Consider the following 24,975-nt stretch of genomic DNA (forward strand, 5'->3'; position numbering starts at 1 on the left):
AGTCCGATAGGACAAGGTTTGTTTCGTCCGCACTCACTCCATTTTCTGACAGGCAATCCTATCGGAGTAACAGTCCCCAGTCTTCGGATCCACCGGCACGATGCCCACGCGCTGACCGAGGACGCGTGACCCCGTTCGAGCGGACAACGGATAGTATATGAAGATTCGGTAGCTCGAAACGAGTGACCTCGTTGCACCCTCTGTGCAGTCATGAGCATATCAGCATCCTCTCTTGTCTTCGCGGCACTTGTCACGGTGATCTTAGGGTTCGTGCGCTCCCGCATGCGATGGAATTCTCGCACTCGTGGGAGGTCACTGCCGCCCGGTCCAAAGGGCCTATCCTTCTTCGGCAACGTACTTGACTTGCGGACGGGAAGACCGTGGGTAGTATTTAACGAGCTACGAGAGAAATACGGTGCGTCGATTCACCTCAAGTGGTCGGAGCCTCAACTGAAGTATCAATGCATCACTCCTAGGGCCAATACTGTATTTCGAGGCTTTCCGCCAACCCATCGTCGTCCTCGGTAGTCCCGACACCGTGCTCGACTTTCTGGACAGACGTTCCGCGAACACGTCCGACCGCAAGCAGACGCCGAGTATCGCCCTGTGAGTTCTGCAGGACTCCGTGACTGCTCCAAAGACTCACCCTCATGCTCATACAGTACTGGACACGAGTGGGCCCTCGGCCTCCTCCCGTATGGCCCGGCATGGAGACGCCAGCGGCGCATCTTCTGGCAGCATTTCCACCCCGGCGCCATCGAGAAGTACCGCCCAGTACAACTCTCCGCGGTCCACACCTTCCTGGCCAGGGTCGCAAGCGACCCAGACCACTTAGACGAGCACATCCAATAGTGAGTCGCAAGGTCAGCTCTTCGTACGTCGAGACGGTTATTGAGCTAATCGACTCAGCACGTTCACGGCCGCAGTTCTCAAGATGGCATATGGCATCGACGTGAAGGATGAGAACGACGAGATGCTCGCCTTCATCGAGGCCGGCTTGCAGGGGACCCGCGAACTCATCGTCTCAGGTGGCTTTCTGGTGGACTACTTCCCCTTTCTCCGCCATATGCCTTCGTTCTTCCCCGGATGCGGGTTCCACAAGCTCTTTGCGAAATGGCGCAAGGATAACAAGCTGCTCAGGGAAATGCCCTTCATGCGCTACAAGGATGCCGTCGTAGGTGCCTTATCATGGGTATTTGTTTGTTTGAACTGAGAAGTGACTGCAGAGTCGCGATAAGGCCCCCGCGTGCATTCTCTCGGAAGTAGTCTCAAGCGCCGATGAGAACGGCAAAGAGTCGAAGAGTGACCTGGAGGAAGTCGGGAACGACGTTATGAGCTCGGTGTTCGAAGGTGAGTAGTCAGTTCGAGAGGGTCGAAGACGTTACTAAGTGATGATTCCCGTGCTACAATCACGCAGCCGGTTCCGATACGGTATTGTTCATATCGCGTCTATACGTTCTGCATGACGTATCTCATTACAACCCTCCAGACTGCATCCGTCCTTAAGACGTTCTGTCTCGCGATGTCCCTCTATCCGGACGTGCAAAAGAAGGCGCACGCCGAGCTGGACGCTGTTGTCGGCCACGACCGCCTTCCTGACTTCAGCGACCGGGAGTCCTTGACGTATCTGAACGCCGTCATCAAGGAGTCGCTCCGTTGGATGAACGTCACTCCGTTGGGCTTGGCGCACTGTACCACCGAGGATGACGAGTTTGGCGGGTACTTCATTCCAGCTGACAGCATCGTGATGGCAAATATCTGGTTAGTAAGGGTTCCTTGGCTCGCTCTCTTCATTGAACATCAGCTAACGGAGTTTCAGGGCATGCATGCACGACCCCGAGACGTACGAAGACCCCGACGCCTTCCGACCCGAACGTTTCATTCGTGACGGGACCCTCAACTCCGACGTTCGGGACCCGTACGAGTTCGTGTTCGGATTTGGCAGACGGTTTGTTATATCCCTTGTTTTTTTAGTTTTCCTATGTCTCATTGCACTCGCTGTTCGCGCCGCAGTATCTGCCCGGGACGCTACTTTGGCGATGCGGCGCTCTTCATCAATGCCGCTGCCCTACTGCACGTCTTCGACATCACTCCGCCCGTCGACGCTGACGGAAAGCAAGTCAAGATCGAGCCCAGGATGGTGGACTGTGTGGTCTCGTGAGTGATTCTCATCTCATTACGAGACCTGTTAGTCTGAAATATACCGTCAGGCGGCCAGAAGACTCTTGGTGTAACATCAAGGCTCGCGGACCCTGGGCGGAGGCGCTGATACGCAGTACTCAGCGCGACTCTATCTCATAAGAGTTGGGAGTATCGCGATACCACAGCGGCCATAGCCCAGCTTCGCTCAGAACGACTCCATGGATTGATAGTGATCGGAATACAAGCGTACATAACCAGGGCGCTGCCGCGAGAGTACAATGGATGGGAAACAACAAAGAGGATGATGCGATTGTACAATGGATGGGAAACAATTTATGAGATGAGGCGAGAGTACATGTCGAGGAACATAGATAGAGCCACAGAAGAACAAGGGACGATAACGCATGCTTAGCCGAGACGTGCGTCCGTCGCGATGCGATCGCAACGCACAACCGCGCTTGCTATGCAAGGGCGGTGGCCGCAGAGTATGGGCAGAATGGCTCTCCCCATTCATCCCCGTCGACCATCTATGTGCTTGTGTGTCAGTGTGGGCGTCACCAGCCTCCGGGTATTCAGGCGCTGATGGGCTCGTCGCAGAGCGTATCCTCCTCCGAGGAGTCCGCGTCGGAGCCATCGCTGGAGCCGCATGCCTGTGGAAGTACCACGGTCTCCGGCACCGTGCCGGGGTAGAACAAAAGACTATCCGACTTGCGGGAACGGCGCGTGCGGGGGACCTTGCTGGAGATCGACAGCCGTCGCCGATTGGCCGCACGCACGATTTGAGCGAGTCCCGGATGCGACACACCCTGTGAGGCTAGCTCTTTGTCCACCCTGTAGATTGCTCGGGCCAGCGCGCGCATCCCAGACTTCTGCGCGTGCAATTGCTTGCGAAGGGACGTGTTGATGGCTGTTTTGCCAGAGACGACTGGGGTGGAAGTGTGGGGAAGAGTCGCGCTGTCTTGCGTAGGGGAATCTGAAACCTGATGCGCCGTATGGTCGACATCGGAGACAGTATTGACGGCTTCTGGAGATGGCTGGACGTCGCCCACGACATGGGGGCTCGATGAGCGTGACTGCCTACAGACTGCGAGATGGTGAGATAGAGTACGGATAGAGCAGTCTGCGATACCGGCTTACACAAAGCTGGGACTCGCCGCCACAGGCGGCGCACTACCACGCGCCAGCCACGACCTGATAATTCACGATCAGACGGGTCCTGTTGTGACAACCGTGCGCGGGCCTCCGCGCTGGTTTCCTGTACAGCGCCCAAATGAGTCCTCAAAATGATGTGAAAGACACGAAAATACGCACGCAAATACGGGCCCGTATACCTGTCGCATTAGTACACTGAACAGATATCTCGCCGGATAGTCCATTGAGCCAGGCCGCGAGCTGTTTCTTCAGTGTCGTCGCCATGTAAGTCTGTTCACGCAACAGATCGGCGTTCGAGCGAACCCTTGCGTGGCGTTAGAGTGGCGCAGACGGTGGCAAGTTCGATACGTACGAGGCAAGCTGTCTGCGGAAATGAGGGACATTCTCCGTGGGGTCAAGGAGGCCCTCTTCGATCACGGATCGAAAGAGACTCTCCGTCTCAGTCAGCGTCTCTTCCAACTGCCGTAGCTTCGCAAGAGGGAGCTGGCTGTGGATGATAGTCCAGATCAAAGGAATGGCGACGACTATGCCGAATGCTCCCGAGAATATGCCGAATGTGTTAGAACCGTCAGACCCGTTTCCAGACATGGCTCGGAAGAGTGGCGAGAGGGAGTGGCGGAGCGTTCAAGGGAGATGGTGGCGGCAGCGGGCAGACAAGGAAAGGACATCATTCTGGCGGTATTGTCTTTATGTGCAGGCAGGCTGATGAGGGTGCGAAGGAAACAGCGAGGACGCAACGTGTATCGATGGTCCAGAACAACTTGATGTTGAATACCAAATCCGGTTAGCGGCTGTGTCCTCGAACCGTCACTATGTCGAGCGCTTCCGATCTATGTCCCGAACCACATCCTTCAGTCCTGCTTAGGATCTGCTAAATGAGCAATCCTCCCGCTCCCCTACCTCACTATGTTTATGCGTCTCCGGAGATGGTAGAACGTCATGCGAAGAAAACTAAGGAGGGCTTCTATGACTTATTGGATGCAGAGGTCTACTGGAAAGACCGATATTTCTGGCTGGACGAGCGTGGGTACACCCTGCGACCGAGGTATCATCCAAAGTGGAAACCGTCCTGGATTGGCACGAAACGGAAACCGGTATTCTGTGAGGACTCCATTTCTATCTTAGTACGCCCCCCTTATTTTGTGCTCGACGCATCGCACTAACATTCTCGGTCCCAAGGGCCCGCGCGAAATGGATGCTACTCGACAGTCCGACGGACGTCTCGTCTTCATGAAGAGTGCAAAGAATCACACGACAGAGATAGAAATTGCGCAGTACCTCTCAGAGCAGCATCACTCGGAGAACCACTGCGTTCCTATATTCGAAGTGCTGGAAGATCCTTACGACCCTCGCTACTCGCTCTTAGTTATGCCCTATCTCCGTCCGTTCAACGACCCAGAGTTCGGTACCATTGGAGAATTCATGGAATTTGTCCGGCAGACGCTTGAGGCAAGCATGTCGACGCAAACCGCACCGTACAGACACTGATGAGTTCCACAGGGATTGGCCTTCCTACATGAACACCGAGTCGCGCATCGGTTCGTGGTATATTCTTTCAAAGGACTGACCTGCTCACTCACTGCCCGACAGAGACATCGGCGCTGCCAATGTGATGATGGACGGACGGGCGCTCTATCCGGAAGGTCACCATCCTGTGCGACTCAACTACTCCCCGGACGCCGTGCACGAAATACGACCTCTGTCCAGATCGTCATGCGGTGTTAGGTACTACTTCATCGACTTCGGCTTATCAACTCGCTTCAAAGAGGGAGAGTCCTCGCTGGTACTTGGCCGAGCAGGTCGAGACAAGCAGATCCCGGAACTCTCTTCCGACGTGCCGTACGACGCTTATCAGGCGGACGTCTTCGCGCTTGGAAACCTGTACTACAAGGAATTTGTCTCGGTGCGTATCTCTTGCTCATCTGAGCACGGGCACGCCCCGCCAACTGACATCCACAGAAATACCACGGCCTCGAACTCATCCAGCCGCTCATTGATATGATGAAGTGGCCCAATCCTGCACAACGTCCCAGCGCGAGGTCAGCGAAGGGGATATTCGACAGCATGTACAGCCATATGGACGAGTTACAGCTCCGCTGGAGACTGCGTTCCCGGAAGGAGTCGGCTCCGGAGCGCGTCGTCTACGACACCGTCGCAGTGGCAAAAGAGGGGATATACCAACTGAAGAAGCTGATCTCGTAGCACCCTCTTCTTCGTAAGGTTCTACCATGGTCGACTTAGATGTTGGAAAGCTGACCATCCTGCGATCTAGGGGACGTACGTGCTGCTCATTACTGTCGACTGTTGCTTTGTACGCTATCATATTGTATTTCTATGGCGCCCCCTTTCCCACCCGTCATGCCAGAGCCGTAAGGCCGCTGCCACACGTTGCCACTTGGCAGCGTTGCCATATCGCACAGGAAAGATCAACCGAATCGTACCTTGGTATTCTCGAAGCCGCACTTCGCAATCGATGGGACGTACAAATGCATCAAGTGTCTGGATTATATTGGCGTGGTCGCCATTGAAGACCGACGTCATCTGGTGCGCCTCTGGCTATGGTGCGTAGTTGTACCCCACGCTGCGCGCACATGGTCACGAGGCGCAGTACTGAATCGCGGTGTTCTCAGGGAAATATCGCCTCCGCTTTAGAGAGCATACCCCTGCATGCCTCGAAGGAGCCCATGCTAGAAGGCTCTGACGTAGCTATGTTTGCTATGCGGGTCGTTGACGAGATGCCTCCAGTCCCGAGTCTCCTTCACTCTTTGAAAGGGAGGTCTCTGTATCCGGTCCCGGGTTCGGATTCGGCAGAAGGTTCTACCTCTCCCTGCAGTGCTTCGAGTCATCGTTTTCTATACACTGGCGCTGTTTATCAGTGTTGCCGCGCTATTGCAACTCTTCAGCACGCCACCATTCAATGCTGTCATGATTCAGCCCTGGGCGGCCACTCCATGGTCTCGTCAGTGGTTCTCATCTCATGCTCTAGGTCAGGCCGTCGGGCAGTTCGACGAACAACACATGCCTCCAAGGCCAGAAGGCTCTGTACCATCAACCTTCGTGGCCTATGGGCGGCGGCCTTCATTAATGCCACATGCTGGGCAGCTGTGATGCACGCGTGATTCGCAGCGCCGAACGTGAACCTGTGCAGGGCCTTGTGTCCACACGCCGGAATATATCGGCTCTTCCGACGGGCTGGTGTATCTTCGTCGCATCAACAACATGCACGAAGGTCTTACTAGCATGCGACCGCGTTTCGCGCAAGGACATGAGGGTTCCACGGCACTCTCAGAGAGCGAGGTACAGATAGATTAACGTTCACTATGAACGTATGCCAAGACAGTAGAACAATGTCTGGTACAGTTCGAATGAGGAATCACGTGCTGAGCAATGCGAGAGACATAGCGGTTAATGGAGTGGAGTGGGATCATGAGGACAGATGTATGCGTAACACAAGAGGATGCGAGAGAGACAGATACGAGTCATAAAGACTCTATGGATGCGACATGGAAATCGAGATGGACCGGGCAGGTATGAGTGAGGATCGCACGCACCAATGCAGAACGAGATCAACGCATGTTCAGGAGACGCATTCTTCCTTATCGCACACCGTCTCCTCCTCCCATGAATCCTCGTCGGAGTCATCGCCGGACTCGCATGCCTGTGGCAGTACCACCGTCTGCACTACCGTGCTCGGGTAGAACAGGAGGCTGTGCGATCTGCGTGAACGACGCATGTGGGAGGGCTTGCGGCAGACTGACGGCCGCAGCTGGTTGGTCGCCTGGACCACCTGCTTCAGTACGGGATGTGTCACGCCTTGGGACTCCAGGTCCTTGTCGACGCGGCGGATCGCACGCACGAGCGCACGCATGCGGGACTTGTGGTCGCGCGGAGTGCGTGTCTGACGGACTGGCTTTGTGTCGACGTCGTAGCACTCCGGCGATTCAGGGGACGTAGCGGAGAGATGGGACAGTGCGATGCAGTCTCCTTCTGGGGCGCAACTTTGAGCGGTCGCAGGGTCTGCAGTCTTGGACCTTGTACGAACTGCGTCCAGACAGGACATGTGAGCATCAGGAAAGAAGAATAGGGGAGGTAAACAGCACGCACCACAACACAACAAGCGCCGCAGCGCGGCACGCATCCGTGCCCACCGACTGAGGCGCACAGGAGGAGGAGCGAAAGGATGCTGTTGCATCAGCTGCATTCTGGCTTCTACACTGGTTTCCTGCACATCGAAAGGACGGTTGAGCATCATGTCTGCCAGAGTGAGATGCACATGATACTCACGCAGATACTCGCGCGGACTTTCTTGACCTGTGCGCACAGCACAGATATCCTTCTAGAGAGGCCGTCAAACCATGCCGCCAGCTGTTTGCTCAAATCCGTGGCCATGTAGGTCTCCTCACGGAAGTGCTCTGTGGCCGAGCGGAACCTGGGGTGTCATCAGAAAAGGGACAAAGATGACAGGATTCGCATAACTTACGTCTGGATGGCAACTTGGAAGTGAGGCACATGCTGAGTTGGGTCGAGGAGACCTTCCTCCACGACCGATCGCAGAAGAGATTCGGTGTCAGTCAAGGTTTCATCGAGCTCGCGAAGCTTTGTCGTAGGAAGCTGACTCCGCACGCAGGCCCAGATGAGTGGCACGACTCCGAAAACTCCTATCGCGCTCACGGCGAGACCGTAGATGTTTGTGGCAGGGTTGTCGACGTTCGACATCGGAGAGACAACTCGGGGGTGCTAAGGTTCGAGTTCGCGCTCGAGAGTGGCGCAAGTCGGGGGAGAAGGGAGAGGAGTTGCATCGTGCTGCGAGTGCACCGGTACACTATAAGCCCAATTGTGGATGCAGATGGGAAGAAGGTCAACGAGGAGGAGGCGTGTATCGATGGTCGAGATGCACACCAGGTTCCCATATATGGTTAGGCGCAGAGTCCTGTGTTCGTGACGAGATGAGCGCTTACAGGCTTGATCTCCTTCCTCTTTGTCCAAGCCCGACGAGGATTCAACCGATGAGTGCTCTTCCTCCAAGTCGGCTCCCCCATTATGCCTATGTGTCTCCAGAAACTGCCGCAAGACACGCCAAGGACACTGCTGAGGGCTTCTACGACTTGCTACCTGCCGAGCTGTACTGGAGAGATCGCTACTTCTTTCTTGTCGAGCATGGTTACATGTTACGTCCGAGGTATCATCCAAAGTGGACCCCCTCTTGGACAGGTACGAACTTCGATCCAATGTTCTGCGAGGACTCTATATTTATTATTGTGAGTGTTCGGATTTTTTTCCGTACAGTGATGCGGTGGTTGGGCTGACTCCTTCGCGTCAGACGCCGCGGGTCATTGACGCAACCCGTCGTTCGGACAATCGGCTGGTCGCAATCAAGTCTACCAGGGACGACACGAAAGAAATTCACATAGCTCGCTTTCTTTCCGAACAACAAGCTCCCGAGAACCACTGCGTGCCAGTCCTCGACGTCTTGCAGGATCCCTCTGAACCACATACGGCGCTGCTGATCATGCCGTACCTTCTCTCATTCAACGACCCTGACTTTGGAACAATAGGAGAAGTTATGGAGTTTGTTCACCAAACCCTCGAGGTGCTCGTCTTATAGCTGTAGCTTCGTATTCGTACTTATCCCCCTCACCGTAGGGACTAGCCTTTCTGCACGACCAGAGGATCGCACACCGGTTCGTCGTTGAGGCTATAGCGTCTGAGCCATGCACTTATATTTGCTAATATAGAGACATCGGGGCCGCCAACGTCATGATGGACGGCCGAGCTCTGTACCCCGACGGTCACCACCCAGTGAGGACAAATTACTCTCCCGACGGTGCGCACGAAGTGCGGCCGCTACCGCGCTCAAGTTGCAACGTCCGCTACTATTTCATCGACTTCGGTCTCTCGACGCAGTTCCAGGAGGGCGAGCCTCCAATGGTCCTCGGCCGTTCCGGGCGAGACAAAGAGATCCCGGAGCTCTCCTCGGAGGTGCCCTACGACGCGTATCGAGCGGACGTCTTCGCGCTCGGCAATTTGTACTACAAGGAGTTTGTGTCGGTATGTCCTGGCGGCATTCCCTTCTTTGTGCATACGCTGACCGCCGTGCGGTGTCGCAGAAGTACCACGGGCTCGACATGATCAACCCGTTGATCAACATGATGAAGTGGCGCAATCCTGTACAAAGGCCATCCGCAGAATCAGCAAAGCGCACGTTCGACAGCATGTACAGCCGTATGGACGAGGCCCAGCTGCGGTGGAGATTGCGATCCCGAAAGGAGTCCACTTCGGAGCGCGTTGTGTACGACACCGTTGCGGCGGCCCGAGAAGGAATATACCAGCTGAAGCGGCTGATCCTGTAGTTTGTGAGGTTCGATATGGTTCTATAGAGGTGCTTGAGAGCTGACTACTGTGATCTAGGGCACTGTCCTGCTGTCGATTATTGCTTTGTACGCTATCGTAATGTATCTCTATCGCATATCGGCGTAGCGCTATCTCCGCCTGAACGGCATCATCCTCGTACCAACTATCTACCAGCTGAAGCGTTGTGTCCTCTTCGTAAGTGAACGTGTCCTTCTAGAGCTCGTGCTATCTCTGACGCATGACGATTCAGCTCTTGTCCGTACTGCTACGATGTGCTCTGTATACTGCTGCTATCTAGTGCATCCTCGTCATCTCTGTCGGTGGACTCGTGCCGTCAATTTCCGCTTGCACCGAGGGAAGCTTCGAAGACACATCAATATTCTACACGTCACTCTTCCAGGCCAGCCACATAGATATCGCACCGGAGGCCGCATGGTCCTTGTACATAATATATACAAAATGCAATACGATACTGGAATCGATGCGTTGGTGTGAGAGTTCCAACCTAGTTCACATCCTGATGCGTTGAGTTCTGAGTTGTCAGGACATTTAGGACGTGCATACTCGCAGACGAGCATATACTCTCTCCACGGATTGATCAGTTTGTGGAGGTTCAGAGGTGAAGCCGACGCAAAGCGAGCAAATCGGAACAAGAATAGCACTCGTAAGGTTTGATGTGCCCGTCGTCGTGACATTACGGCTTGCCGAATCACGGCCCGTACGGGGCCTCGTGGTAAAGAAGACGTTTCGTCGAGGTCAATGGTTTTCTCAGTACCAACTCGTACAATCCCTTGGCATGGCCACTGATCTACTCGCAGGTGCGGACTCCATCCGTGCGTCCTCCAACACCGCTTTGGTTAACTTCCACGTTATCTCGCAGGATCGCACGCAATCACCATGGATTCGCCCATCCTGAACTACGACGTCCTGCTGGCCATCCTTGCTCAATGCGAGTCGCATCAGACAGGATTAAGACTTATGTCTACCTGCCGCCTCCTCTACCAGGAAGGTGTGAAGGTGCTACTTCGGAGAGAAGTCAGGCTTGACAGGGAGAAACGACTTGTCTCCTTCCTGTTCTTCCTGAGGCTGAAAGAGCCTACAATACCAGCACGGCCTCAACATGTGCACGCGCTCGTCTTGGATATGTACAACGTTTCCTTGGAGGTCGCGGAGCTCTTTGGTTTGGTGTGCCCCTTCTTGATCGGCCTCAAATCATTGGAGTTATCCAACGTAGCGTGGATTTGCGACCAGCATCCGGACCTCATCGTCGCTGTCGCGATGCTCCAATCCTTGAACCATCTCACGTTGTCATTTTGGGCGGGGGACAGAGCGATGGTTAAGCTGTTAAAGATTCTGCGTGCCCCTCTCCGGACCCTGTCGGTAGACTGGCGTTCGTGCATATCGGACAGCTTCTGGGACACCATAAAGGAGGCAACGTGGCCCGCGTTTCACCCCACGATAATACTCGAAAACTTCGCGGAGACCCTCGAGGAGCTCACGTGCACATGGTGGTGGATGACCGGCACGTACATCCCACCCCACACGACGTATCCGAGAATGCGCCGCCTGGTCATCAATTACACTGAAACTACCTTCGTTCTTGCTCCCTTCATCCACGCCTTCCCCAACCTCACCCACATGCTCGTGGAGACTTCTCATGAAGAGTGGGAAGGGTTCTACGCCGACTTCGTCGAAAGAGGCCATACCAGTCACGTCCAAAACGTTTCTCAGCAACTTCTCCCTCCCTCTAACGGGGGACGCATGTGGCATCGCATGGAGGAGTTCTCTGGGTACTTCTACGACCTCTACATCTTCGGACTCGCTTGCAAAATTGATCGACTTATTCTCAAGGACAGCTCGAGCGGCACCGCGTTCTTCCCATTCCTCTCTGAGGTTCTTTCATACACATGCCCGACATATCTCGACTACGCGATCTTCTCTGACGGCCTGGAATTGTTATGCACAGGCCTACGCGAAGCAGATTCCGTCGCGCGGTCACGACTGGACACGCTCATCGTCCGATACACCTTGGAATACTGGGAAGCGGACACCTCTTTCTCTTGCGAAATGGTGCGTGGCTGCATTTCACGCAAGATCGTCCCCCCGCGTTCAATATATTGACCATTGATTTCAGGAGACCCTTACGTCCGCTATACAAGGCATCCCGCTGCGGGATCTCCGTCTCGCTTTGGAAGAGACCGTGCCAGAAGGACTGGACATGGCCGCGCTCGCTATGAAAGTCATCAACGAGATGCCTACGTTACAGGAGGTCACGTTCTCCACGCCAGGACAATCGCGACACCTCCAGGACGTCACGACCTTCGGTCGGGATGGACTGCGCAGCCGTAGTGTTGCGACGGTCTGATTGCTACTTCATGTCGGACAGAATGGTGACCATACTGATGTCGGCAGTGGACTTCCTGGGAAATGAAAGGAATCGGAGCTGACGCAGGAAAATGTTCCACATGGAGTATCGAGAATCTTAACATCTATGCTATATGCTATCCTTTCTTCTCCTCGACGTATCAGGGCCGTGACGCATTCATGCATCGCCTGGAGGAGTACTAGCGCCTGTGTCCGAAACCTCTCCTCCGCAAGTGTCCTCATCCCCGCCCTCCTCTTCATCCGAGAAAGTCCGACAGCCCAGCGAGCCGATCACCCTCTCGAAGACAAGTGACTCGGACCCACTACCACTTCCGGACTTGATGCTCGAATCGATATCCAGGGCTTTGCGGTTCGCTGACTGGAGGTTCAAGAGGAAGCGCCCCACCAGGATTCCAGTAAGCCTAGGACGGGAGAACGAGTGAGCGTGAAGCATGACCATAACATGGGACACATGTAAGGACATTCAGACGTACGGTTCCGTGAAGAGAGTGACCACGCTGACGCTCTGAAGGGCCTGCACGTGCTAAGGAACGGTTTCAGGGGAGGACGACACGCATGACCCGGAAACTCACAGACAGAAGAGTCAGTGTGAGATGGAGCGCGTTCAAGGCGAGCAAGGCTCTGCAGCATGGTTGAGATGAGATTCCTAAACCACGAATATGAGAACTTACATGAAGTAGATGGTCCCTGCCCATATCTGATCAACGTCACGGCAACAATACTAAGGATAGCAATACTGACCATCGCGCAGGAGAACATACACGAAAGATCCTTTGCGGCGATGCACCAGGCTTCCCCTCGACAGCTTCCACCAAGTCACGAGCACGAGGAGCGCGTCAGTCGAAATGAGGCATGTCCGAGAGGCGATGGTCACTTCGCAAAGACCGCTGTCAACGGACTGCAGGTACTAGAGCATAGGATACTCACGTCTACCAGAAGATAGTAAGCTCCGGATAGTATGTAGTGTCTGAGATTGGGACGACCTACCGTCGTGCGAGTTCGGGAGGAAGGGAATCCGAGTATACGCATCCCAGAGGTGGAACGATCACTCCGCCCGGTGCGAAACCGAAGTTGCTCTTGGGAATAGGAGCTATCATTAATATACGGTACGGTTCGGAGAGTGGTGACTCACGAAGTTAATCCCGATGGTCACACTTGAGAGGAGGAGGACCAAGAGGGAGAGCGACCACAGGCGCGTCAGGGCAAATGCTCGTAGCGTTGAGAATGCTACAGGATGATGTTTTGAACTGTTTCGAGCACACACCGATGATTGAGGCTTACCTGCCCATGGTACATATTGGAGGATCCCAAACACCCGACTTGCTCTTGCTGTATTCGCACAGCTGACGAATTGTGAAGTGAGTGGAGTGTAGTAGACTTTCCTGGTCCAGGCATGCGGTCTCACCTCTGCGTCATGCGGGGAGACCAACGACAGATCAATACGAGTATGACAGTACATTTTCCAATACGCGCCTTACCTGGAGAGAAAGAGGGATGTAGCTAGCGAACATGGCGAAGATATGGGTCCACACGATGATGGCCCTGTTCGAGACAAAAAGAACAGTGGCTCCGGTAAACGGCCGCGACCAAAAGAGGTTGACCTCGTCTCCGAAGGTGATCAAGCATTCATATAAGAATACCACTGCCAGAGGATCAGCCAACAGGCATTGTCTCACTTCACGTATGACTTACCGGTCGCTGCGATTACGCTGTAATCGCTGAGAAGCCTGAACAGAGAGCTTTCAGTAGATATATCAAGGTCATGCGGAGGAGGTTGTACGCACAAACTAGCATATTCGGCGGCGAAGGCGGAGTCATCTGCGGTGGAGGACATGATGGTCTTCTGTGCAGCTCATGAGGAATGGTGGTCGGACGCCTTCGTTATGAGGCCCGGAAGAATGGCAGGCAAGGCATCGCATCATCGCCAAGTGGCACACTACCACCGTAGCCACGGGACAGTACAATCAAGGGTAGGACTCATCCTTGTAGCACGAGCGATCCGGTCGGAGTGGATGATGTTATGGGAAGAAGAAGCACGGTGGGACGCTGGTGAAGCTGTCCATACACACCGGCACGCCACATGAACCACATGCGTGCGATGATCTCCGGTCCTGTCCATGTAGCGTCTACAAAAAAACCAGGCCGACACCGCATGAAGTTCGAGCCAAAGGTCGCACATATCGTTACTTCTAAATCTATGGCTACGCGGCGCCAGCATATGAGTCAGTTGGACCTTCTGTCCGGGATGGACGTAGCACTGGTACGAACCTCATGAGTCTGGAACACCACTCAACCTCCGCATCTTGGGCACTAGCGGGTGCAGGCTTCTAGATACGCAACATGCGCAGCATAGAAGCGATGATGAGCCACTTCGTGAGGATGAGCGGACCAACGCTGCCAGAAGAAGGGCACGAGGAGGCTTAGAAGGCAGGCCATGCAAGACAGCCTGACCAGGAAGCATCAAACAAAAACGCCACTGACAGTTCTTCGACCGGGTTCAAGTAAGTAGGCAAAGTTCCTGATATCGGTGTCAGCGACCGTGACTATGGTGGATCAGACTGGGAGAACGTACCAAGTATCGAGACCGGCATCCGACACAAGGTCTTCGGCCCTATTGCATGCGTATTCGGTGTGCTGCGCAATCTTCGAAGGTCAGTAACCGGTCACAGCCAAGGACAGGATGTCGAAATCTGACGCTGTTCAAAAGGTTGCGCCGACTTAATTATCTCGCATCGTATTAGCGCTGCGAACAAACTGGATTCAGCATGCTAGTGTCACGCATAACGAAGATCCAGCGTACCGCGCTGTAATTATCCGTCTGTAGCTACTTCACGAGGTCTTCTACACCTGCGGCTGACTCGGATATGACAGGGCTACGATCATGGATGGTGTTGCGGATCGTCCTGGAGTCCGACTAAATCTTGCCGGGCCATCGAGAGAGTAGACGGGCTAGAAGGGTGGGTACGCAGAGACAGCGACAGTGAAGAAAACGGGTCATTGATCATTTCCGACGTGTAGGCGTTGTGGTGGTACGCGACAGACCAAGCTGTCCGGGACCCGGGTAAGTACGAGTTAGTTACTGTACTTCACTTGCACTTACTTTTCACTTTACTTTGTGGGTTAGTAACTATCAGTAAACATCAATTCGACAAACGGCGGCAATCTCACTGCGACTACCTTCACCCCCCCTGGACCCACTGCTCTGCTGGCTGGACCCTACTGTGCTTGCTCTTACCTCCCTCTCGTATACGCTAAGATGGCGTGCAACTTGCAAATCTATCGCTCTAAGATCGTCGTCGTCCTCGCACGCGAACCACGCACGCCATTGCCCTCACTGCAAGATGCGGGGGCCTTTGCGGCCGGAAGAATGAATTACGTGGATATGGAGGCTGAGGTCTAAGGGGGAGGTGAAGATGAGTATGAAGCGACGTCAGGTACGTAGTGCGCGTAGAGCTCATGGGGAGGACCGGAGCTGGTTGGGCTGGACGTGGAGGGTCAGCATGAACGTGAGTATGGTCGTGTCTTCCATGGATATTCACGTACTGACTATGACCCTCAGGGCTACATTGTTTTAGCATCGATGGGTATATTATATGCCATATATGATCATGTCGGCGTGAGCAACATCAGACGACGCATCCTACGTGTCGCTTCCTACGGCCAAGCACTGGCAAGTGTCGACATCCGCCACTCCTCTTATGGATCGGTCATGTGGGATATCCGTATGTGGAATTGTCTCGTCTGCTACCTACTCCTTGAGCCTGTATGCGAGAACAAGTAGGTACTCTGAATGCTCCCCCCCATGTCGCTTGAAATCAGTCGCGCTACTCTTTGAAGCAGGCCGAGCCAAGGATATTGCTTTTCCTCGGGTAACGGTACGTGGTTGCAACACGAATACGTCAATGCGCTGGGTTACACTGACCATTGAATGCAGGAGACCCTCGCCTCTGCTATACAAGGCATCTCTCTACGGACTCTCCGTCTCATCGTCATGCAGACCATGCCCGAAGGGTTACACATCGCCGCATTCTCTATGGAGCTCATTCGCGAAATGCCTACGCTGCAGGAGGTTATGTTCAGATCCTCCGCCCCAAGATATCCGATATACCCGGCCTCGCAGATGGTCACAACTTTCGGTCGGGATGGACTGGGCAGCTCCAGCATCGTCCCTGCTCAAACAAAAGGCAGGCCTTGAGATGTGCTAGAAGTGGATGGCGAGCATCTTAAGAGATCGAGGGGATTTGATAGCGTACCGTTCCACTTACTCGCATGTATCGCAGTGACATCCGACGAGACTGGCCTTGTGAAGCTTCCATGGTTGCCGTGTCGACTCCGGCTTGACCGAGGGTCGGGATCGCTTTAGCATGCTACGTCTCTGGCGACATCAATGCCAGATACCTGCACGGATACCTGAGACCGAGGCATGGCCGAGGTTGGTGAGCGAAAGAGGACAAACCGGGACGGAGCGCCCATGGAATACTGGCGTCTGAGTTGACTCACAACCACCACGATGACACTACCAGCTGCTCACCGGAAGACTACATATACGACTATATGGCTTATTCGAGCTTGAGTTGTTGCAGGTACGCGATACTACACGCCGAGATCTGTCTTATTCTGACGTGTCGTGCCTTATAACAATCATAGGTGGGCCTCCGAATCACGATTGACGGTACTGCGCATAATTCAGACATCTGCGACTTGCCCCACATTTGCACCCTCGGCCTCATTTGCGCGCTCCGGTCCGCATTGATATTAGTGGATGACGCTACGACTCTTCGGGAACGGCTCGGCTGTGTGGTGACTACGTGTCGGCTTACCGCCGAGCTCTCCAAGACCGTATCGATCATCCAAAGTCTAACTCAGTATCGATCACCTGCTCATGAATGGAGGAACTGTAACCAGGAACTACGGCCACTCTCGGTGTTCTTGGGTATTATCCATCGCGCCGGACCTGAGAGAGTGGCATAAAGAGGAGCTTACATTCAGGACTGCGATCGCGTCTAGTGCTGTTACCGCAACATGGAGCCCGTCAACACTAGTTTTACGCGTCTTCTGGGTATGTCCGCCTTACAGCATACTCAACATTACTGATCGGTGATCCAGGCATTACCGTTCCGGTGGTAAGCCCACCCATGGCCCTTGCGACCACCACCCATCACGCTGTGAGTCTATACATCAGTGTTGAACCCACATTCTGTCTCTGAACTTGATGCTCTAGGCCGAGGCGACCCGTGGTGGAGGGTTTGGCTTTCTAGGAGCAGGTACGCCTTTTCCCGCATCTCCAGCCGTTGATTCTGAGACTTCGTGGTACATCTCCAGCGTTCACTCCCCCAGAGAAGCTACGCGAAGACCTCGCCTCGCTCCGGAAGACTTACCCAGATCTCGGAGACAAGCCGCTCCCCGTCGGCGTCGGTCTGATCGCGTGGATGCTTGACGCTGACGAGGAGGCTGCGAAGGCGAAGATCGATGCGATTCTGGATAACAATGTCAAGGCTTTCTGGTTGGCCTTCGGTACCGACATCCATCGCTGGATCCAGTACGCCCGCACTTCGCCCGGAACTGCACGATCTCAGCATAAGCCGCTCATATTTGTCCAAGCCACTTCGGTCGACGAGGCGCTTCTTGCGGCGAACGAGTGGAAGGCCGACGTGATTGTTGCCCAAGGTTCGTCACTCTCCATTCCTACTGCGGATTGTCTCGGATGCGCGCGCACCCGTACGATCTCCGCGTGTTGTCTATCTTCGACATACAACTATAACACGCGTCATTGTCTTCCAGGAACCGAGGCCGGAGGACACGGTGGCGCACACGCACCCAGCACCTTCACATTCGTCTCCGAGCTCCTCGCAGCCCTCCCTCCCAACAACGCCCCCCCTATCCTCGCCGCAGGAGGCCTCGCCAACGGGACCCAAGCCGCCGCCTACCTCACCCTCGGGGCCGCGGGAGTTGTGCTAGGCACGCGCTTCACGCTCACGCCCGAGTGTCCATGGCCGCCTGCGGAGCACAAGCCTGTGCTCCTTGCTGCGAACTCCGGATCCACTGTGCGGACGCTCGCGATGGACTACGCGCTCGGTCTGTATGGGTGGCCCGAGGGTCTGAACGGGCGCGGGATCAGGAACAAGATTTACGAGGACCTCGAAGGGGGCGTTTCGCATGAGACGCTGCGGGAGCGGTTTGCGAAGGCGGCTGAGGAGGGTAGTACTGAGTATGCGGTGATCTTCAGTGGGCAGGGCGTTACACTGATGCATGAGATAAAGCCGGTGAAGGTACGTGGTCTGACAGATGGCACCCCTGTTCTTTGTATTTTCGTTGATCTGAGGATCATCCGTTGAGCAGGAAGTCATGGAAGAGCTGCACGCGGACATTGTACGCCAGCTACGCCGGTCGCAGGGTCTTCTGCAGGTTTGAACGTGAACTCGGGGTTCACGGAGACCGACATAGCTATCTCGAGTGTGGGACGAAGTATAAACAAAGATGATTATTTCCTCGTTCATTGTCATTCATGCAGGCGATGGATAGATTCAAGCTCGAGTTGCGCGCCACCATTTGATGTTGAACGTTAAACGTCGGTCTCCTCGGTCAGGTAAGTGCGGTCGGGCTGTCGAGGAATGGTCGGCTATGCTCACTGTGTATCGCAAGACTAAGCCTGGTGTTATCCTCTTGTAGTGTTGTGTTATCCTCTTGAAGAGGATAACACCAGGCTAGACCTTACCGGCAAGAGTGCCCGCCGAGCCAATCAGAAGCCGGCGCCATGAACCCTCTACACCTCGACCTTGTGGCTTGCCTTCTTTCCGTTGTATAACGCTGCTCGATGACAGCTCTACCCAGTTGCGAGAACGGAAGTGAACAGCTCTCGCTTATTGCTTCTTGGAAGCTCGTTCAGAGCTGACTGCTTATGAGGTCGCCGGTATTCGCGTTTAGCCCCCCATACTCGTTATGACACCTCACCTCGCCGCTCTACTGACCTCTGAGGTCGCCGCGGAGTACGGCAGCCTGTACGTGGTTTTATCCGAACGTTTCTGTTATCCTGCCACTGAGCAATTGTCACTCACAGGGCTGCTAACTCCTACGGACGCGTCGCCTCTGCAGGTACGCCGGTTTTAGGTCCATCTACAATGCGTTCTCAGGCTGACTTGGTTTCGACTAGCCCTCCTGCTATACGACTATCTGCTCACCCTGGATAAGGAGATCGAGCTGTTCTGGAACTGGAAGTCGACCGGGGCCACTGCGCTATTCATGGTAAACAGGTACCTCGTCATGATACTGCGACTTGCGAACCTTGCGGGGTTCGTACCCATGTCCGATCAGGTGCGTCCGTCCTCTTGCGGTATATGGCTTCTACTGAGTACCAGTCTTTCAGAGGTAAAATCGACCGATCCTAGTGAGTATAGTATCCTAACGCTGTCTCAAGACAGGTGCGCGATTGCCGTGAAGATCGCTCTAGGCTTCACTCTGCTTCAATATGTCCCTTGGGCCAGTACGTGACATACGCTCTCCAGAATCGGATCTCTGCTCTGAAACAGCCTCCTCCAAGCGTTCGCTGGCCTGCGAGCGTTCGCTCTGAGCAGATACAAGTCATTGTCGGCATTCGTCTTTGTCCTATCGATGGCAACGCCCGCCGTGAACATCGTGGGTTGCGCTCTATCTATGAGTGATTCATGTTTTATTGACTTTGTAACAGTCCTTGTATCCTTTCGGTTTCACCGGATACTACGACCCTATCTTCGGCTGCACCGTCATCGACCCGTTGAGTCTGTCGTTATCCCGAAAGTACGCTCGACGCTTGCTATTGCCATCCCCCTTCGTACTGATCGATTACCAGATGTAGGTTTTTGTTGCAAGACAGAGTCGGATGGCGGTGCTAACGATATCTTAACGATACGATAAACGCAGTCGTCATCGCATGTCGGACGTGCTTCCTCGTCGCCGACCTCCTCCTCATCCTAATCACATGGTCGACTATCTCCCGGACGCGCATCGTCGACAGCATGAGCAGGAGCCCCGGGTACACGTCAGCGTTTACCCTTGCAGACGTGCTCTTGCAGAACGGTACCGTACTACTTCCTTGGTTGATGCATTAGGATTCCTCGAGTTCTGACACCCCACGCGTTTCTAGGAACTTTGTACTTTTTGTACGTCACAATCCCTTCTACTGTTTGACGCGTAGCCAAATTGTGGTCGGAACCCTCCAGCGTCCTCCTTATCCTGCACTTCCTGCATCTGATCCTCTCGATGCTCTCTGTACGTCGCCCGCACTAACATACCACCGTAACTCGGACTTACCGGAACCTCCAGATCCACGTCGCGCTTCAAAGTCTCAGCTATGGCTACGTGGTCGTCTTCACGGAATCGTGAGCATTCTTCTTTCACGTCTATTTGTTCTCAACTGACCATCTGCGTAACACACGCAGCTTCACAGCGCTACTTGTATCGCGCTTCCTCCTCGACCTTCAGGAAGCGCACAGGAAGGCATTTGACCAGGGGTTCGAGAGCGAGACACACGGAGAGACGTCGCGCGTGGGTACTGGGACCCTCGTCTTCCAGCGAGGAATTGGTTCGCATGACTCGTCCGGGTCTTCTTGAGATCGAGCCCCGGGGAAGTAGTTGATGTAGAACTAGAACACATAGCTGAGGCGGTATGCCGCAGATGACCATTTCCCTACTACTAACTCCCAAGGTGCCCTACATAACCCTCCTTGGTACCTCTAAATAAGGAAAGCCTCAAAGTAGCTATTGAGCGCCTTGACGCCATCAAGCGGGGCCACCATGCCCACATACCCGTCCGGGCGCACGACGACGATCGCACCGGCGTGCTCGTCAATGCCGTACTTGGCGTAGCCGCCTCCTCCAGACCGGCCGTGCAAGTCGGAGTCGTCGAGCAGCACCCTGCGCAGTGGAGAGGCAGTCAGCGTTCGTCTTATGGCCGCATTATTGGTCAGGAGGAGGGTACACGTACTTGGAGTAGTGAGGGCGGAAGAACGGCGGGAAGTCTGCCATACACAACTCGGTCAGCGATCGAGTACAATAAAGAACGGGGCACTATGGGCTGTAGCAAACTCACAAAGATAGTCAACCTTGTCCTGCTTCGCCGAGCTGAAGCACAACACATCAAACACCTTCCACTTGCCCGTACCCGTCTCCCCCCGCCCAAATCGGCGCACGAAATTCCCTGGACTGTCCAGCTCCTCCGCGAGCGCATACAGCCTCGCCTTGTCAGCCTCGACGGCGAGGTCCCCAGCAAAGACGAGGATCTTGAACCGGGTGTCCGCGGGGAGGAGGTCCTGGATCTCCACTGGGATCGTGGACGCTGCGTGGATGAAGACTTGGGGGAGGACGCGCTCGCCGATGGTCAGGTTCGATGCGAGGTGTTGGTACCTGGTGTTCACGATGGCCGAGGGGCCGTAGTGGATCGCGATCCCGCTGGTGAAGCCGCCGAACGTGGTGAACATCCTGCAGAGATGACATCAGGGTGCGCTCTCCCGGGGTTTGTGATGGCCAAGAGACTCGGAGGGGTCGTACGCACCCATGGAACTCCTCGTGCGTCACGCCTGACTTGTTGTCCTCGGACCATGGCTTCCCGTCGAAGAGCTTGGACCACTTCTTGTCGAACTCGATGAGATCCTGCGCGAACTTGCGCCGCTCGGTCTCATACTAGGTAGCAATATATGTCAGGATATGGCGGCGCCTTCCCGACAGGAAATACGGTGCGCACCGTCTTCAAGAGGGACATCTTGGCCCATTCTCTGAGGACGTACGCGAGTTTCCAGGCTGTCCGTCAACGTCGTCAGTTCATATTCAACACGAATCAACAGACAGCCTGAAGGCCTATGGTCTATCCCGTACCGAGATTGTGCGTGTCGCCCATACTCGCGTTAAGGCCCTGGCCTGGTTCGCCGCTCATATGTCAGCAGACCATATGTGGCTAGTAGATATTCCCCACGCACCTGCTTTCGGAGAGTGAGTGTGGCAAGCGTCGCCGGCTATGAAAGCACGGTCGTTGATCGAGTATCGCGTCGCAACTCGCTGTCCAACTAGAACGCAATCCCACTATCAGTCGCACAAAGCTTCCGAGTCGACATAGACTCCATCCAAGCCAATCGGACTCACCGACGTAAACAGTCCACCAAGTAACCTTCCCATCCCCCGTATCAAGCCTGTACGGCTTCAAGATCCTCTTCGCCTCCTCGATCAGCTTTGCGGGGCTCGTGCGGTCCTTGTCCACGCGGCCCGTCTTCGGGTCGACGAGGTCCTTGTTCTCGGACTGCTGCACGTAGAGCCGGACGTGGTCGTTCTCGCGGGGGATCGTGAGCAGCGTGCCCGCGTTGGTGTGGATGAAGGCCTGGGAGCGGAAGTCTGGGAAGTCGGTCGCGGGCCCGAGGACTAGGTCGACGACGCCCCAGATTGAGTCTATGAGGGAGTGAGGCCGGTGCGGGTGCAGGTGAATCAGGGACTGAATGGGGTGGGGAGGAGAGAGCAGAGGAGAGAGCGGAATGGAGCTTACCGGTGACATCGCCCTCGACCTCGATGCCGAGGGTCTTGCGGACCCAGGAGTGCGCACCTACATCTGATGTCAGAGTCGTTGTCGCATGCTGATTAGCGGGCGTCCTCACCATCGGAGCCCAGGATGAACTTTGCGTGAACGATCTCGCTCTTGTCGTCCTTGCGGTCAAAGTGCTCAAGGACAACCTGATCGGAAGGTATTCAGTTTGGGAATATCATGTCGCGGATGATTCATGAGGCTAGCATACCTTAGCCGTGTACGCGTCGGGGTTCTTGATGTCTTCAGCGGATTGGGACAGCTCGATGGAAGTGGGAACAGTCGAGCGTTCGACCTCAAGTCCGTGTTCTGACATAGACTCAAGCAGGACGTCTTCGATACCGCCCTGATGAAGCGCAGCCTTCGACCCGGTATGTCAGTGCATAATGTCCCTACGTGCCCTAAATGGCCATGCGTACCCCGAACGGATACCGAGCGCTCTTGGCGCCGATGGTGGGAGACTGTGCCGTTCTCTGCGGACAACAAATAGGAGGCGATCAGCGGCGGCCAGATGAGGTTCTCGAGTCCGAAATGTAATGTCGACCCACCTGGAGCTTGCCATCCGGGGTCGGGTTCCAGAATACCTGCGTGAATTGTGAGAATGGTCTGAGTATCCATAATGTAATGGCGGCGTACCGATTTCCAGACGGGCTGACATCTCTTCAAGAGGTTCTCCGCCAATCCGTAGCTCTGAGAAGAAAAGCGAGTTTGCTATCGTCGATGGTTAGATGATAAGGAATATGTTCCTACCTGCAAGATCTCGATAGTGCGCGGCTGGCATCCGTCAGCTTGTCCGGCTGCGAGCCCGATGGGTCTGGAGGTGCGAAGGATAAGACGATGCCGTTGAGTAGGCGTGCACGCGAGGCATGTTGGTAGAAAGTGAGGCTGCTTACCTCTTGTCCACAATGCGGACCTTAATGCCAGCAAGATTGAGCGCATTCGCGCACATGACTCCTGCGGGACCAGCTCCGATGATGAGGACATCCGTGAAGCTTTCCTTGGTAGAGGTGAGGTTTGCGGTACGCTGCGCCATCTGGTGTATTTCTTAGGGGGGATGCCTCCACATACCTTTGCCAGTGTTCTCTTATAGGCCGCCGCTTGTTTGCACACTCCTAGAGGAACGGGCCAGAGGTGTAGTACTAACAGTCACGACGTCATCAAAATATGCCGGTGAATAATACTTCGGAGTTGAGAGCAAGAAGAGTATCCAGAGCCAAAGCCCGAAAGGACGGGGAAAGGGTCGGCGTTGAGTCGCAAAATAGGGAATCGGGGCTGAGGGGTCGGATGGGCGCAAGGGAAGCGAGGCCGAAAGGGACAAGTTGTTCCCACTGATATCCGTGTTACGCCGCTGGAAGTAGCTTCTTACAGTAACATAGCTTGGCGACACTCGCATTACGTGCGAGTGATTACTAGATACGTCTGGATGAAGAACCGATGGTTAACAATGCTGCACATGAGAGTAGTACCGATCCGGAGAAATCACCATACTTACTCATTCGCTTCACATCTTGACATCCCGCTGGGACTCTACCGACACACGCGGGCGCAGTGAAGTGCAAGATGACACGACGTCTTTCCAAACGGTGTAGTCAATCTCCTCCAATGCCGGTGTCCCTTCGCATGCCGAATAGTAGTGAAGATATATAGGCAGTGTCGGTCGCGGGAGCCGTGTATTCGTGGTGGATCAAGCGCAAGAGCAGTCTGGCGCTTGGCCACGGTGGCGGGACTTGAACCAATCAGTCGAACTGGTTCAACTCGTTACTTATCGCTCAATCATAATGAACCAGTGGCTTTGCCTTCAGCTTCAGCTTCAGATCCTGCGATCATCCGCAGTGGGCCGCATGCCGCGGGATCCTGCCCTATTCTGCCGTCCACACGGCCAACAGTGCGAAGGCGATGGAATATCACTGGTAAATGGTTCATCTACTTATTCAGGCTGCACAGGACGGCTGCGTGTTCCCTCACGGCGATCGGTCCCTGTACCCTGTGGTATGCTACCGAGAGTTCTAAGTTGTCGGGTGCCACTCGGACCAATGTAAAGAGGTTCTTGAGGAGGCGCAAAACAGCCCTCGCGCCGGTGAACCACCAGGTGTCTGTCTTCTATCATCAGTCTCGGCACCGATAGGTACCGGAACAATCTTGTCACGATGTCCAACAGTCGTTTGTGGCCTTTCTTAGGGTTCGACACCTCGCAGGCGGCTAACTCATGCTTCGCATGCGCTATTCCATTGACACCTCCGCCTTCACCGGCGAGATGTCTGTCATATCCGTACTTCCTTCCGATGAGCGGTGCAGTGTGCCGTATGGACCTCGCTATAGACTCTACAGGGGGCTATTCGCCACCTCAGCGCTCAATACCGGGAACCTACTTGACTGACCACATAACTTGGCCGCTCAGCCTGTTG

General features: G+C 54.8%; 11 protein-coding genes across 11 annotated transcripts; 7 read left to right on the plus strand and 4 right to left on the minus strand.

Moving 5' to 3' along the window:
* Positions 1 to 210: 210 nt before the first annotated feature.
* On the plus strand, positions 211 to 2,752 carry L226DRAFT_553866 (CyP450 monooxygenase; the record flags this gene model as incomplete). Its single annotated transcript, XM_067682954.1, has 10 exons — positions 211 to 415; positions 477 to 606; positions 663 to 851; positions 910 to 1,174; positions 1,227 to 1,350; positions 1,418 to 1,431; positions 1,490 to 1,761; positions 1,820 to 1,948; positions 2,014 to 2,157; positions 2,211 to 2,752. The coding sequence occupies 10 exons, from the start codon at positions 211 to 213 to the stop codon at positions 2,299 to 2,301; spliced, it is 1,563 nt and encodes a 520-aa protein (XP_067533716.1). The 3' UTR covers positions 2,302 to 2,752.
* L226DRAFT_561497 (uncharacterized protein) lies at positions 2,715 to 4,003 on the minus strand (the record flags this gene model as incomplete). The annotated part of the gene is made up of 4 exons (XM_067683440.1): positions 3,647 to 4,003; positions 3,454 to 3,598; positions 3,280 to 3,397; positions 2,715 to 3,226 (listed from the first exon to the last, which is right to left on the minus strand). Exons 1-4 carry the CDS (start codon positions 3,880 to 3,882, stop codon positions 2,715 to 2,717), a joined length of 1,011 nt encoding a protein of 336 aa, XP_067533717.1. The 5' UTR covers positions 3,883 to 4,003.
* Positions 4,004 to 4,126: 123 nt separating this feature from the next.
* Positions 4,127 to 5,680, plus strand: L226DRAFT_113083 (uncharacterized protein). Its single transcript, XM_067672151.1, has 6 exons — positions 4,127 to 4,418; positions 4,474 to 4,743; positions 4,795 to 4,832; positions 4,885 to 5,197; positions 5,254 to 5,509; positions 5,567 to 5,680. The coding sequence occupies exons 1-5, from the start codon at positions 4,170 to 4,172 to the stop codon at positions 5,494 to 5,496; spliced, it is 1,113 nt and encodes a 370-aa protein (XP_067533718.1). The 5' UTR covers positions 4,127 to 4,169; the 3' UTR covers positions 5,497 to 5,509; positions 5,567 to 5,680.
* Positions 5,681 to 6,559: 879 nt separating this feature from the next.
* Positions 6,560 to 8,143, minus strand: L226DRAFT_536640 (uncharacterized protein). The gene is made up of 4 exons (XM_067681158.1): positions 7,775 to 8,143; positions 7,579 to 7,723; positions 7,399 to 7,516; positions 6,560 to 7,335 (listed from the first exon to the last, which is right to left on the minus strand). Exons 1-4 carry the CDS (start codon positions 8,008 to 8,010, stop codon positions 6,872 to 6,874), a joined length of 963 nt encoding a protein of 320 aa, XP_067533719.1. The 5' UTR covers positions 8,011 to 8,143; the 3' UTR covers positions 6,560 to 6,871.
* A 118-nt stretch (positions 8,144 to 8,261) lies between these two features.
* On the plus strand, positions 8,262 to 10,073 carry L226DRAFT_489428 (uncharacterized protein). Its single transcript, XM_067677274.1, has 7 exons — positions 8,262 to 8,552; positions 8,615 to 8,884; positions 8,938 to 8,975; positions 9,030 to 9,342; positions 9,402 to 9,647; positions 9,703 to 9,840; positions 9,896 to 10,073. Exons 1-5 carry the CDS (start codon positions 8,301 to 8,303, stop codon positions 9,642 to 9,644), a joined length of 1,116 nt encoding a protein of 371 aa, XP_067533720.1. The 5' UTR covers positions 8,262 to 8,300; the 3' UTR covers positions 9,645 to 9,647; positions 9,703 to 9,840; positions 9,896 to 10,073.
* A 699-nt stretch (positions 10,074 to 10,772) lies between these two features.
* L226DRAFT_536642 (uncharacterized protein) lies at positions 10,773 to 12,093 on the plus strand. Its single transcript, XM_067681159.1, has 2 exons — positions 10,773 to 11,715; positions 11,780 to 12,093. Exons 1-2 carry the CDS (start codon positions 10,789 to 10,791, stop codon positions 12,008 to 12,010), a joined length of 1,158 nt encoding a protein of 385 aa, XP_067533721.1. The 5' UTR covers positions 10,773 to 10,788; the 3' UTR covers positions 12,011 to 12,093.
* On the minus strand, positions 12,007 to 13,864 carry L226DRAFT_584919 (uncharacterized protein; the record flags this gene model as incomplete). Its single annotated transcript, XM_067685570.1, has 10 exons — positions 12,007 to 12,431; positions 12,504 to 12,553; positions 12,603 to 12,651; positions 12,702 to 12,717; positions 12,772 to 12,928; positions 13,163 to 13,184; positions 13,312 to 13,373; positions 13,509 to 13,672; positions 13,723 to 13,757; positions 13,815 to 13,864. The coding sequence occupies 10 exons, from the start codon at positions 13,862 to 13,864 to the stop codon at positions 12,188 to 12,190; spliced, it is 849 nt and encodes a 282-aa protein (XP_067533722.1). The 3' UTR covers positions 12,007 to 12,187.
* Positions 13,865 to 15,936: 2,072 nt separating this feature from the next.
* On the plus strand, positions 15,937 to 16,407 carry L226DRAFT_536647 (uncharacterized protein). The gene is made up of 2 exons (XM_067681160.1): positions 15,937 to 16,199; positions 16,331 to 16,407. The coding sequence occupies exons 1-2, from the start codon at positions 15,959 to 15,961 to the stop codon at positions 16,369 to 16,371; spliced, it is 282 nt and encodes a 93-aa protein (XP_067533723.1). The 5' UTR covers positions 15,937 to 15,958; the 3' UTR covers positions 16,372 to 16,407.
* A 517-nt stretch (positions 16,408 to 16,924) lies between these two features.
* On the plus strand, positions 16,925 to 18,578 carry L226DRAFT_113184 (2-nitropropane dioxygenase). Its single transcript, XM_067672152.1, has 6 exons — positions 16,925 to 17,089; positions 17,137 to 17,195; positions 17,252 to 17,294; positions 17,353 to 17,697; positions 17,812 to 18,299; positions 18,370 to 18,578. Exons 1-6 carry the CDS (start codon positions 17,053 to 17,055, stop codon positions 18,439 to 18,441), a joined length of 1,044 nt encoding a protein of 347 aa, XP_067533724.1. The 5' UTR covers positions 16,925 to 17,052; the 3' UTR covers positions 18,442 to 18,578.
* Positions 18,579 to 18,869: 291 nt separating this feature from the next.
* Positions 18,870 to 20,700, plus strand: L226DRAFT_614394 (uncharacterized protein). The gene is made up of 12 exons (XM_067686632.1): positions 18,870 to 19,028; positions 19,088 to 19,122; positions 19,181 to 19,341; positions 19,386 to 19,395; positions 19,445 to 19,510; positions 19,568 to 19,662; positions 19,715 to 19,805; positions 19,927 to 20,082; positions 20,150 to 20,165; positions 20,226 to 20,274; positions 20,329 to 20,384; positions 20,445 to 20,700. The coding sequence occupies exons 1-12, from the start codon at positions 18,970 to 18,972 to the stop codon at positions 20,614 to 20,616; spliced, it is 966 nt and encodes a 321-aa protein (XP_067533725.1). The 5' UTR covers positions 18,870 to 18,969; the 3' UTR covers positions 20,617 to 20,700.
* On the minus strand, positions 20,652 to 23,603 carry L226DRAFT_511051 (uncharacterized protein; the record flags this gene model as incomplete). Its single annotated transcript, XM_067678281.1, has 16 exons — positions 20,652 to 20,919; positions 20,990 to 21,023; positions 21,095 to 21,483; positions 21,557 to 21,684; positions 21,746 to 21,801; positions 21,877 to 21,918; positions 21,978 to 22,064; positions 22,141 to 22,440; positions 22,535 to 22,591; positions 22,644 to 22,719; positions 22,782 to 22,931; positions 22,990 to 23,043; positions 23,119 to 23,154; positions 23,207 to 23,260; positions 23,321 to 23,384; positions 23,464 to 23,603. The coding sequence occupies 16 exons, from the start codon at positions 23,601 to 23,603 to the stop codon at positions 20,739 to 20,741; spliced, it is 1,848 nt and encodes a 615-aa protein (XP_067533726.1). The 3' UTR covers positions 20,652 to 20,738.
* Between the last annotated feature and the right edge of the window lie 1,372 nt (positions 23,604 to 24,975).

This window comes from Lentinus tigrinus, assembly GCF_003813185.1.
Source record: "Lentinus tigrinus ALCF2SS1-7 unplaced genomic scaffold L226scaffold_19, whole genome shotgun sequence".
Taxonomy (NCBI): Eukaryota; Fungi; Basidiomycota; class Agaricomycetes; order Polyporales; family Polyporaceae; genus Lentinus; species Lentinus tigrinus.